The 13,119-nt window shown below is 45.5% G+C and overlaps 1 protein-coding gene across 1 annotated transcript; it reads right to left on the reverse strand.

Moving 5' to 3' along the window:
- Positions 1-2,907: 2,907 nt before the first annotated feature.
- HMGB3 (high mobility group box 3) lies at positions 2,908-12,833 on the reverse strand. Its single transcript, XM_083721501.1, has 5 exons — positions 12,692-12,833; positions 9,296-9,454; positions 8,216-8,355; positions 6,782-6,956; positions 2,908-4,095 (listed from the first exon to the last, which is right to left on the reverse strand). The coding sequence occupies exons 2-5, from the start codon at positions 9,443-9,445 to the stop codon at positions 3,943-3,945; spliced, it is 618 nt and encodes a 205-aa protein (XP_083577627.1). The 5' UTR covers positions 9,446-9,454; positions 12,692-12,833; the 3' UTR covers positions 2,908-3,942.
- Positions 12,834-13,119: the final 286 nt, after the last annotated feature.

The raw sequence follows: 13,119 nt of genomic DNA on the forward strand, positions 1-13,119 counted from the left end.
CTGATCCCTATTCAATAGCATCTTCTTTCCCCATGATTTTTTCTTTCATTCCACCCAGCAAAGGTAAGGGACCCCTGGACGGTTTAGTCCAGTCAAAGGCGACTATGGGGTTGCGGCGCTCATCTCGCTTTAGGCCGAGGGAGCTGGTGTTTGTTGACAGACAGCTTTCTGGGGCATGTGGCCAGCAGGACTAAACCGCTTCTGGCGAAATGCAAACTCATGACAGAAACCAGAGGGCATGGAAACGCCGTTTAACTTCCCGCCGCAGTGGTACCTATTTATGTACTTATGCTGGTGTGCTTTTGAACTGCTAGATTGGGAGCTGGGACAGAGCAACTGGACCTCACCCCATCGCAGGGATTCAAACCTCTGACCTTCTGATCGGCAAACCCAAGAGGCTCAGTCGTTTAGACCACAGCACCACCCACATCCCACTATTCCACCCAGTATACAGCTGCAGCCTTGTTATTTTTAAACATGGGGCTGGCCTTTAGTTGCTGCTTGTGTACCTCTGGGCATTACCATCCCACGCAGAGCGGTGTGTCCACATACGCCAAGTCTTTCATTTGGGATAGAAGTAATGTTTCTTAGATGATCCCTTGGGTAGCATTTTTCACACTGCTGATTACTAGGGCAGTGAAGCTTTTTCCAATCAAACTAAAAACAACATGCTAGCAATCAGCTAAACACATTGCTGTCAGAACTGTAAAATTAGAGGCATACCAAGCCTGCAAGGCAAAAGTGGGAGAAGTTATAGCCTGCTAGGGGGTAGAGGAACCCATTCTGTAATCTTCCACCTCATTTTTACTGTACTACTGTGGAAGAGGAATCAAAGACTGTTCCCCATGAGATCACCTGGGGCTTCTGACATGTCAGAAGGTACCAAAATGCAGCAACTCCTATCAGGGTATGTCAGGGGTATCCCTGAAGGCTGTTGAGTTCAATTCAACAAACAGCCCCATCATAAAATAAGCACATATTGAAGTTCCCCATAGAGCAAATGGGAGTGAGATTGCCGTAAGGCAAGACACTCTAGCAAGCCGATGGCCAAAAACAGGGACTGAACTGGAGATTTCCTTATTTGCAGCTCAGTCTTAACCATGCTAGGTAGGAGCTCTAAAACTACCCACAGCTACAAACGAACATGGCGTCGTTTTTACCAGTTTATTTTTGGTGGTGTGAATACAGTGGCATTCTTCCACAAGATGGAAGAAAAGGAATTGCACATGTATTCACCCTACACAAACGCATCATTTTTCCAGCTTTGGCAGATTCCAGATTCCCCAAATTTGGTCAGTTTCATAGAACTCCCAGCTGCACATATGCAGCTGGCTCTCCTGCACAAAAAAACCCCCAAAACATGCATGTAGGTAGCACACTTTACTGGGGTAAGAATGGGACAGAGAGGAGTGGAGTCCAGGAATTAAATTTCAAGTTTCAAACTACCACCAAAAGTTGACTTTTCAGCCGCTTGGTGCTCAGCTGAAGTTCTGTTTGGTCTCTGTTCTTTTACCCAGGTGAAGAGCAGAGTAAATAGTGAGAAAAATGGAAAGGATCTTCCCCATCATCGCAGATTACGGAACACTCTCCCAAGAGTGGTACAAATGACTCTTAATGAGTAGGTTATTGAGATGTATTTCAGTAAGCATTTCTAAAACTAAATTCCAATTTTATTTTATTTTGAATTCTCTGTTCGCTTGCTTTTATTTTAAAAGCTGTGTACCTAGATAGCAGAATAAAGTAGTATGTTGACTCAAGCCATCAAGAGCTGGTTTCAAATTGTTGCTCAGCCCTAAATCAAACTGGATAGCCTTGGGCACATCACCATTTCAGCCAAATCTACTTCAGAGCGGTGAGAATTTAACAGAACAGCAGCTAAATGTTGACACAGAAGTTTTAGTTGCACTTGGGACTCCCTAAAAAACCCCAACTGAATTTGAATCATGACCAGCTTGTCCTATTCATTTTGGTGTGACCCAAGCACAGCAAACCTTTCTGAATACAATGGGTGGGGTGGAGACCAAGTTAGCTGCGTTTGACTTCCACAAAGATCAACAGAAGTTGTCTTTTTAAATTCCGCTGATACCAATAGGACCCAAAAGAGCCTAGCTTACCCTGGATCTTAGTGTGGCCCCATCCCACTGTAACCCAATGTGACACTATCCTCATCCAATAACTTCATTCTGTACAGCAAGTGTGGGTAAACCTTTAGGTCGCTAGACATTGCTGAGATCTAGTTATTATGCTGTAACTTGGCTTCCTCAACCAAGCATAGCACTTACAACCCTCCTTCCTCCCCTACACCCACCCACCCAAAGAGCACTGAACCCATCTCTTTGCAGAAGTGCTGAAAACCCATGCACCAAGGTGGCCAAGGCTGCCTTTGCAAGATTCAACGATGAATACTTATGGCCATCTAATATTCTTCCTACCAATACCCGGGCTGCTGGTGGGCAAGGGACAAGGCAGGAAAACACCACAAGTCTGAAACAGTTTAAACACAGGACAAAAAAGGCACATTTTAATATTTACAAAGCATAGCATTTGGGCTATAAAGGTACCCAACACAGCTAGAAAGAAACATCTGCTCCCCCTTAGTCACCTACCTTTCCAAATGGTGGAAATTCTCACAATTTAATATCACAAGCCTCCTACTTTCAAAGGAGCAAGAGACTCAAACTTGCATAGCATCTTTAACTCAAGTAGTCACCTTTCCTAGACCAGTATTGAAACTGTGCTTCACGTTCATCCTTGGGAAAGTGGGGGAAAATATCTGCTATAAGTTTTAAACTGGTCCACTGGCTGAGTTGACGCTGCCAGAACTGCTAATGTTTCCTTTTGCTGCTGCTGCTGCTGCTGCAGGGAACCTTGTTCAAAGCAGAAATTTTTTAGAATATTGTCAAGAGGTTTTAAAAATGTAATACTGTTTATTTTTGCTTCAAAAACATTTCAGCATTCTAAACATACAAAAAAAACCAACATAACGTTTTTGCAAATTTGTTTCTCTTTTTAAGTACAGAGTGTTTTTGAACTTGTTTTCTGCGCCCTCTCTTCACGTTTTAAGCTGACAACGAAGAGACCTACAGTTTCCGTTTCAAAACTACCCCGCTTAACTAAAAAAAGGGAAAGAAAAAAAAGATTCCATACATTTTCTCATGCCAGCTGAAGTCCCCCCCCTCCCCTTCCACAACTAAGAATGGCCGCAGAATGCTAGTTTCACTATATACAGAAAGACAACTTTAAGCTAAATGGACGCCCACTGTAGTGTAAATAGATCTAATTTCGTAGAGCGTGCTTTGAGACACGACCCCTCCGTGGAAGAACATTACAACCTTCAGTTAGTCATATGCCTTCCCACCTTGAGGGCATCACTGCTCAAAGCATGAACCACAAAAATCTGTCTAGTTTTTACAAACTATAGATATGTACAGTTTTATAACCCAGGATTTTCTAGCCAATAACCATATAGTTAAAACACCACCTTACAAATTAAAAAATAAGATGCTTGAGAAACATTTTTAAATGCTTTGTTACACCAACAGGAAAGTGCACAGAGTTGAGGAGAACACAAGAGCGACTTGCTCCCACCTTTTTTTGTTTCGTTTTTGTTTCAAAAATGTTTGGAAATATGTACAACTTTGTTACAGTTTCAGGGTGCCTAAGGGCGCCCATGGCCACTTAACGTAAACCGTGGTTTGGTTGCTTTTTAGCTTTTTTCCTTCCTTCTTTTCCCCCCTTAGAGCACGTTTATTCGAAATTCCCTTCCCCAAAGGAGCTACGTACGGCGTGGTCAGAATCCAAATTGTGTCATTTAAGCCTAATAAAAAGGGCAAATGAAGACACCGTCTTAAGCAACAGGTGCCTTGTTTTGTTTTCTCTTTTTCCAAATGGTGTTTCCCCTACTCTATGGTATTCACATGGAGACAAATATTATACAGTTTCTCATTCATCGTCCTCCTCCTCCTCATCTTCCTCCTCGTCGTCTTCTTCATCGTCCTCCTCCTCTTCTACCTTTTTCCGAGCTGCAGCAGCAGCTTTAGCCGCGGCACTCTTTGCACCATCAAACTTGCCTTTAGACTTGTAGTCAGCCACATCCTGCAACAGCAAGAGGGTGAGTTTCACTGGCATTGGCATAATCAGCAGGTGTGTCCCCCACCCAAACCCCCTTTAAGTGGGACAGTGACTCAGAATAGCCTCTCTCACATGGAAGAAGGTAAGAGCGCTATTGAACAAGTCACCCATGGGACACCTTGCGAGAGGTGGGGAGATGCCCAGGGTGGGTCTGGATCTTTTTTTTAAAAAACAACAACAACACACACACAACAAAACCGTCAGTACGGAGGATTGACTTTGTAACATTGCAACTTCTTTAGCTGGAAGCTGGTGGTGGTCCTTAGCGGCTATAAACACTTGCGTTTAGAAACAATGGCTTGCCTACAGAGAACAGTGGGTGGGTTGCCACTTGAACAAGGGGCCCCAAGCCTCTTGCACCCCCCATAAGATGCCACTCCACCTGGAGATGTGTGCATAGCATGAAGAGGACTGCCTCCCATTCACCCAAGGAGCTCTAGGCATCTAGCTAGCAACGTCACACTCTGCGCTTTTTAGAAGTCAAGATTCGGTGTCAAAATTCTGTAAACCCCCTTCCAAAAAAAGAGCAGCAGTGGTCCCCTTTTTTAAGATGTTCAACTAACAACTCCCATCAGCCCTGACAATGGTGTGTTCTGGCTAGGGGCTACAACAGCCTCTGGACAGCCACATGTTCCTTGTCCCAGCTATACAGATTTACACGAGCTAAGGAAAGTTGCATTATCTCCAGCCCTAACTGTTAGGAAGAAGAGAGCAAAGATGCTCCAGAACTCTCAGGCCCTGAACAAGGTGATCAGTGACACCCGCTGCCTCTTTGCTTTCCAAATTGCAAGCCATGAGTTTAGAGTAAGAGCCTTAGTTTAGAACTTAGTTTCTGGTATGTTCCCTGTCCCAATTCAATGTGCTGGGTGTTAACTGGTTTACTTTAAGAGATCTGCTTTGGTGGTCCTGATTTGATAGGTAAGGTATGTGTACACATGTCACGCAGCCCCTTTCAACTGACTCATGTTTGGTCCCTTCTGCACACAGTCACCATATACTAAAAACACACGCACTTGCACCACGTTTAAGAGTCATGGGAACTGTAGCTTGCCCCTCAGAGCTGCAATCCCCAGCAGCTTTAAACTACAGTTCGCAAGATTCTGTGGGGGGAAGTCATGTGCTTTATATAAATGGTGTGTATTTAACCAAAAGCTTTCAACAATAGCCTTGGAAACTTATCTTAACTGCTGCTTTTCCCTTAAGAGTTTTGCTGACTTGCGTAAGTCAGAACACCTCTCCCATAGTAATTTTACACCTAACTGATATGCCTAAGAACTTTGCATCATTCCTCCAATGCATGTAACTTTCTGGAGCTTAGACCCCCCCCCCCCAAAAAAGCCCCTTACAGGGTTTTTTGGTTTTTTAAAAAAACAGATCAGAACTCTGTATCAGTTCTCTGCTCACTAACATGTGGAATTGTATGTACGCATCTTCCTACCAGTCCATTACCAAGTGCAATTCAAGATTGTGTTATTGTTCCTAGGGATCTCTTGTACATCTGCCTCTCCTTTAAAAACTGGCTGTTGCACATCTCTTGCATAGACCACTGTGTTCTGAAATAAGGTTGGGCAATGGGCCTTGTATGTGGTGGCACCCCATCTGCAGAACTCCTTGCGGCAAGAAGCAATGTTTACCTCTCTTCATTTATTTGTGTTCTTCTAACAACTGAAAGCACTCCCCAAGCTTTTGAATTGTGTGTTGATGCTTAATTGTACTGATTCAAATGCTGGTATTTGTGGAGGGTTTGCTGCCATTTTTAGCTTTGATAACTTGTGCCTTATGCTTTCTTTTATATTTGTAAGCTGCTCTGAGCAACTCCCTTTTGGGAAGAGAAAAAGGAGGGGAATAAATGTTTTAAAATACCACCTCTTGGGAATATCATCTCTTGTGGAGACTCAGGTCCTGTTTGCAGGCTTCCTATAGGAATCTGGTTGAACCTCTGGATATTGCACTACACGCCTGATCCAACAGGGTTTTCCCTACTCTCTTACTTAGAATTATGAAGCTTTCAAGCCTTTTAGCACAGCCCATCACTGTTCCTTTGCGATGGCTGATGGAGAAGAGATGGAAAAAGAAGTTGCAGCTTTACAACTTTATTTTTAAAAAGCAAACAAGCACGCTGGCTTCTAGGAGCCAGGGCAAGTTGGGAAAGCTTTAAAATGTTCAGTACTGAGAGTGTTTCAGTAATTTCTTTCTGCCTTGAGCCTCCAGGACGGGGTGGGCTAATTCCAATCCAGCCAAAGCCTAGGTTTCCTCCAGTGACATGAAGACCAACATACATTGCCGGTGCTAGAAGGCCTTGGAGTCAAGAGAGATGCCTGTAAGCACCTTTTCCTGGTAAGTTTGCATTTGCAGATGTCACTGGAATTCGTTCCCAGTTAAGGAGCTGGCTTGGAATGCCCTGTTAAGTTGGAAAATACTCCACCAAACTGGTGACACCGCAGTTCACCTCTAAAGCAGGCTTCGCCAAACTAGTGCGCCCTCCTACCTGTGCTAGCTAGTGCTGAAGGGAACTAGTAGTGCAATGAAGCACCTAGAGAGTGACCAGGTTGGAGAAGTCTGCTTCGAGGTGTTTGCCATGAGACAAAGTTTTGTTTTGGGAGCAAATGCAAACAAGGGACCCTTTGGACAGAAGCCACCTGAGCCTTACCTTCTCATACTTCTCCTTCAGTTTTGCAGCCTTGTTGTTGTAAGGCTGCTTTTCCCCATCACTGAGGTTGTTCCACATTTCACCCAATTTCTTTGCCACGTCTCCAATGGAGATGCCAGGATTAGTGGATTTGATCTTGGGACGGAATTCTGAACAGAACAGGAAGAATCCAGACCTTGTGGAGGGTGGGAGGGAGAAGACAAACCACAGTTGAGAGCTGGTGTGGTGGGCCAAGGGTCTTTTACCTACACTTCAAAAAAACTGGTCTAGCTTCCTCTCCACAGTTACTTGGTTCTGACGCAACACTACAGAGGTTTAGCGTTGCACATCTCAGCCCTAGCCTTGAATGCTCCCCTGGACATGGCTGCTGCAAGACTGGAAGCAAAGGCTTCCCATTTCCTGCTCACAGCAGAGAATCGAGTGAGGAGTTCACGAGACTGAGGCTTATACCCACAGGAGACAGCGCTACTCCTTATAAGCACTGTTTTAGCATCGCACTATTATAGGTCCCGGGGCATTTGCTGTGGGGTGAGATAGCAGAAATCCCTAACACTTTGACTAGAACGAAACCAGTGAGAGAAGATATAACCTAGGAATTTCTAGGAATTTCTGGGTTTAAATTCTACCTTTTTAAAAACAAAACATCACTAGATGGGCCTTGGCAAGTCACTAGTCCTCAGCACCCACATCCCTAACCCACCCCGTCATACGGAGACGCAACTTCTGGTTCATCTTACAGGACTGTTGTTAAGCACTAAATGTTATGACACACTGAACACTCTGGAGCGCCATTAAATAATAAAATTAGGAGATCAGGGTCACTAAGGGAAGTCAAGATTTCAAGCTCCTTTTCCCCACCTCCAAGATAGTCACGTAAGTGGCAAATGGTGCCACTCTCAATCAACTACTCAGTGCCAAGATTTAAAGCTTAAGTGATCAGGCATTAGCAGCCTTCAAAAGCATTAACTTTGTTGCTGTTGCTTTAAATTAGCAGTTGCATGACTATCTTGAAAACTCTCAAGTCTTTCTAACTGTTTGTTGTTGATAATGGGTTAACTCTCACCAAAAGCAGCAGAGTGAGAAGTTGCAGCCAGCTCTGAAGAGGGTTTGTTAAAAAATAATAATAGAGGTGCTTTATTGTTGCTTGTCTGATATCCCGGGGGGTATGGGAGGATAGCTCAGTGGTAGAGCACATGCTTAGCATTCAGGTCTCAGGTTCAATCCCCAGCATCTCCAGGTAGGGTTAGGAAAGACCCTGGAAGCCACTGCCAGTCAGTGTAGACAATACTGGTGGACCAATGATCTGTTTTGGCTTCCTACTGCCAAATCTACTTGTTTCTTTCTTAACTTTGTTTGAATGTAGGTTGCATCTTGCTACCTAACAAATCTGGGAGTAAGTTTATGTATGTATAATGATGCAGGGAAGTTACTTACGGTGGCCGTTTGGGGGCATTGGGGTCCTTCTTCTTCTTACCACCCTTTGCTGGTCCGTAATCCTTCATCTCTCTATCATACCGCACTTTATCAGCTTTAGCCATCTCATCAAATTTCCCCTTCTCTTTGCTTGACATGGTCTGAAAGGCAAATGCAGGCAGTTACTCATCTGCCTTCCAACAACCCACCCACCCAAAAGAGCCACAAAGGCAGGTTCATATATCAAGATTTCCTTTGCATGCAGAAGGTCCCAGGCACAAATTTATTGAATGGGAAAGAGACCCTGCAGAGTTGCTGCCTTCCCAAGTAGGCGTCACTAGGCTAGTGTGCCACTGCAGATTCCTATGTTCCGAAAACCTGGCTGAGATGCCCTCAGTCATGTGTACACAGAAATGACCTTCCAAGTGCCCCCTGCCCAAGTCTGTAGGACTACCAGCTCACTTATGCATGCTTTGTATACATGGGAGGCAAGCTCCAAATTAAGACTAGATATGGTGACTTGCACCCTCTTTTTACTCCTTTCGCACACTGTATGTTGATTTTAAGACCATCTTCTTGACTGGTCAGCCGTAGCTAGACCTGTGCAAATGCTGCCATTCCAGACAAAACAGAGCATGGGTAGCCAACATGGTGCTCACCAGATGTTTAGGGCTCTAACTCCAACATGGCCAGTGTCCCTATAGGGCCACGTTTCCTTCCCACCCTTAAAATCAGAGGATGCAGAATTCAGCTTCCTGAGAGCTTCCATTCTCATTTATAAGTTTGTAGCCTCTAAGATTATATAAAGAATGCTTGAAAGTTTTCTGGCAATGCCCAATGAATACTCATTGCTGAAAGCGATGACTCAAGCAGGGTTTTAGACCTCTTGACTTGGGCTGCAAATCTCTCTGCAGTTATTTGAGACAAGTGTCACAAAGCTCAAAGTGGGGGCTTAATGAGTTGAATTAATGGAGGCTGCTTTTGTTCCTAAAGCTGAAAGTGTGTGTGTGTGTTTTTTAAAGTGCAGGAAGCACACATTCTTCTCTTATTAGGCTGCTGTCTTTATTGCAGGTATAAGAATTTGGGTCTTGCAGACAGTACCTTCCACCTCTCTGAGCACTTCTTGGAGAACTCTGCGAAGTTGACAGGAACTTCCGGGTTCTTCTTCTTGTGTTCTTCACGGCAGGTCTGAACAAAGAAGGCATAAGCAGACATCTTCCCCTTCGGCTTCTTCGGGTCACCTTTAGCCATCTTGACTCCCTGGAAAGACATTTGGGAAAAATCACCACCTACCACCGCAACAGGCGATTTATGTTGCGTATACCAGGCAAGAAAACATAGGTTGCATTGCCCAAAGCGTATTTGCACTTTCATGCATGCATGCACGCACCACTTTTAAAAGTTATCAGCCAAAACGTGCCCATTTCTGTCCACTGGGAAGTTGTGTGTGTTTTTTGAGTCGACATGGACATCATGCAAGTCCTCTGCTGGCTTGCACACATCGTTATTGTATGGTATTTTCACCTGAGTGAGCATCAACTTCCAGCTGATTTGCTTACATTTGATGATCATAACTCAATAGCAGAGCATCTGTTTTGCATGCAGAAAGTCCCAGGTTCAATCCCTGGCATCTTCAGGTAGGGCTGGGAATGCACCCCATTCAGAAAAACTAGAGGGCTGCTGCCAGCCAGTGAAGACAACACTGGGCTAGATGGACTTGACTCAACAGAAGGCAGCTTCCCAACTTCCAATGTGAAGCATATGTGTGAACTAGCCCATAATACCAAAGTATTAAAAGGGTTAACTAATACACATAGTTGTGACTTGCATTCCTTGGCTGGCCCACCCAGTAGGAAAACTCCCTTGCTACTGCTTCAGAACTTAAAAATAAAATAAAATGCATTTCATGTCAGAGTAGCTGTCATGCACCTTCTGTAGGCACGTCAGCATTTTAAAACCCATATCTCGAAAAACAGCTTAAAATATGTTTGAAGAGTTTATTTATTACAGCACAAGTTATAAGACTGGCTCTCTTGGTAAAGCAACATCATACTTTTGATGTCAGGTTGGTCGCTGTTTATTTAATTTCCAGAGCAGTTGCTAACTTTTTAGATATGAATGCACCTTTCCAATCTCGTTTCCTGAAAAAGCAACCATTCGTGGGGTTAAAAAGGAAAGAAAAAACTCTTTGTGATTTTTTTTTTAAAAAAATATTTATTTAAAATAATCATTTGTACTACGCTGTCTTTAGAAGTTGGAATTAATTTTCTTCCTCCCCAGGAAAAAAAGAGCTCAACACCCCCTTTTTCAAATTTCCTTTCTTTGAAAAAAAATATTTTTTTATTTAAAAAATCCTATTTCAGCCCCTTATTAAAAGGCTGCATGACTATCTGAAAAAGTTTCGGAGGAAGGAGGGGAAAAAAACCCACCCACATTTCGTTTCTTTATTCCTTTCTTTTTTTCAAAAAAATAAATGAATTCTGCCCCTTACTCCCCCCGCCTCCAAGGTCATGGGGGGGGAATCCCCCCCCCCGCGTCGTCCTCCTTTTTTGCTTTACTACATTGGGACAACTTGCATTTAAAAAAGCCCCTTTTATTGCCTTAGCGAACGCAGCTGGGATATGCCTGGGATTGCTATATATTTGCTGGAGTGGCTCCGGTAAGCTGGGTGAAAAGAGAGAAGGGGGGAGAGAGAAAACGACAGGTCACGAAAGACACCAATAATTCATCTTCCATTTTGTGTAATGTTTACTCATGAAAGAAAGTACCCCTCAAATAATCCCTTCGGCTCTCCTACGGGGTGCCTTTAGCCCTAGGGGGCAAAGCCGGCTGGAGCTGGGGCAGGCGGCGGGGTTCTTGCCCTTGCTATAGCTATCTCTATAGTCTTGGTGCTTTGCTAAGGCAGGGATATGGAGTTCCCCCCTCGCCCATAGCCAGCCAGCTCCATTCGCTAAAATGGCTTCTCTACAAGGCAGCGAGACTGCTATCCCTAACAAAGCCACCGGCACCCGTCTGCTCGGATGAACCCCCCAGGAAAGGAAACCGAAGCACCAAGGCTCCCCAAAAGAAGCCAGCCTTGTAGAAAAAGCTCTGCTCTTTCCTATGAGGGGGGTCTGGGGGCGCCCGGGGGTCGGGAAGGGGGGGAAAAGCAGCTTTGAAGCAGCCACCCCCCCTCTCCTCCCATGTCCCTGCTTAGCGCAATAGCCTGTATAACAAAGACTGCCATGCAGCCATTACAAGCCCTGGCTCAGCACACAGCCGCGCCGAATCGCAAGGAGATAAAAGTGCTGGAAAAAGCCAAAACGGCCCCGAAACAGCCCGCCAAGGGCACGGTCGGATAGAGAAGGAGGACCGGGGAAAGAAGCGAAAGGTTTGGTGGCTCTGGGGGCTCCCAACGGGGTTTTTTCCCCAGCGCCGCTCCCCCTCCCCGCCTCTCTGTTGCCTTTACGCGTCTTTCTTCCTTCAGCGGTGCCACCGAAACGCCAGCCATATTAATGCACACAAGAGCTCAGCTCAAAAAGCAATGTAGCAAGGGGCGAAAGGGAAACGGTCCGGGGCTTAGCGGCGGTCGGAGGGGGACGAGGGGCACCTTTTCGGACAGGGGAAAAGGAGACGGGGAGGAAACGAAAGGTTCGGGATGGGTCGGAAGGCGCGGTGGAGAGGGAAAGGGAACAAAAATATACATTTTTTCAAAAAAAAAAATTGTAGTTGAAAGGAATAAAGAGGCGAAGGGAGAAGAGAGATGTATGTTATCATCTCTCCCTTCTCTCTCCGGGACGCGCAGAGCTTATCCCTGTCAGCTGCTAAAGCGACAGCCATTATTAATGCAGAATAAACAGCAAGGCACCAGCAATGCGCACGGCTAAGGCAACTTTCCTCTCTCCCCCCCGGATCCCCAAGAAGGCGAGCCCAGAGAAGGGCAGGAGGCGACACGCGTGGAGGAGGAGAAGCGGGGAACCGGGCTGGCATGCCCGTTAAGCGGGAGGTCCCCGCAGCCCATGCGGGGTAAGTTAATGCACCAGCGGAAAATCCACGCGTGCCCCCCGCCCCGGCACCTACTTTGTGTGTGGATCTTTATTATCCCGCCGCCCCCCCCCTTACAGAGTAAGAGACGAGAATGCATTATATATAGCCTTGCCGTGCGCCGTCGCCCTCCGTCCCCCATTCCTTTTTGCTACCACCACCCCATTAAAAATAAATATAAATAAATAAAAATTAAACCGAGCTCCATTTACACCAGGATTCGGGACAAGTCTTGATTTCCCACGCTTAGTTAAAAAACGGTGTGGTGGGTGGGAAGCCAAGAGATAAAAGTTGATCGGGATATTGAGAGACAAGAGAAATGAAATAAAATAAAAATGCACAAGATTTTTTTTTCCTCCCCCAATTGAAAATGGAGCGCGTTGTTTTGTTCTTAAAAGGGGAAATTAAAAAGAAGGGCTAGCAAAGCAGCCGCTCCCCCCGGAAAAAAGTTGCAAAGTGCTCCACGAAACCTACCTGTATTGTTCGCTTTAACCTAGGCGATATGCAAGGGAAGAGAGCGAGGCGCACACACGACGCGCTAAGACTCAGCGCTAGTAGCTGTGGCTCAGCCTCGCGTTGGCTTCCTACGAGAGCGGCCTGATTGGCTGCGGGGCTCTGCCGTTTAAAACAACCTCCTCGCCCTGCCACTGGACAAGGGGCTCCTGAATATTAAGCAGGGCCCAGCGCCTATTGGCCGCGAGCGGTTAAGTCATTCATTCAAAAAGAACACCCGCCTGACAGAATGGGAGCACACACACAAAACCCAAGCCACAAACCACTCTGGAAATAGGGGAAAAACAAGGGGTGGGAAGTTCGTGGAGTTGCCAGTAGTAAAGTAATAGCAGCACACACAGCTGAGGTAAAATTGCTGCAGGGCGATCGTCTCATAGCCCACCTGACCC

Source organism: Podarcis gaigeae, assembly GCF_964106915.1.
Source record: "Podarcis gaigeae genome assembly, chromosome: Z".
Classification (NCBI taxonomy): Eukaryota; Metazoa; Chordata; class Lepidosauria; order Squamata; family Lacertidae; genus Podarcis; species Podarcis gaigeae.

Excerpts from the sequence above, each read along its gene's own strand:
- HMGB3 (XM_083721501.1), bottom strand. The coding sequence starts at position 9,445 with ATGGCTAAAGGTGACCCGAAGAAGCCGAAGGGGAAGATGTCTGCTTAT. Across the intron at positions 8,356-9,295 it reads AGTGCTCAGAGAGGTGGAAG|ACCATGTCAAGCAAAGAGAA; the intron begins GTACTGTCTGCA and ends TTTGCCTTTCAG. Across the intron at positions 6,957-8,215 it reads AATGCCCCCAAACGGCCACC|GTCTGGATTCTTCCTGTTCT; the intron begins GTAAGTAACTTC and ends ACCCTCCACAAG.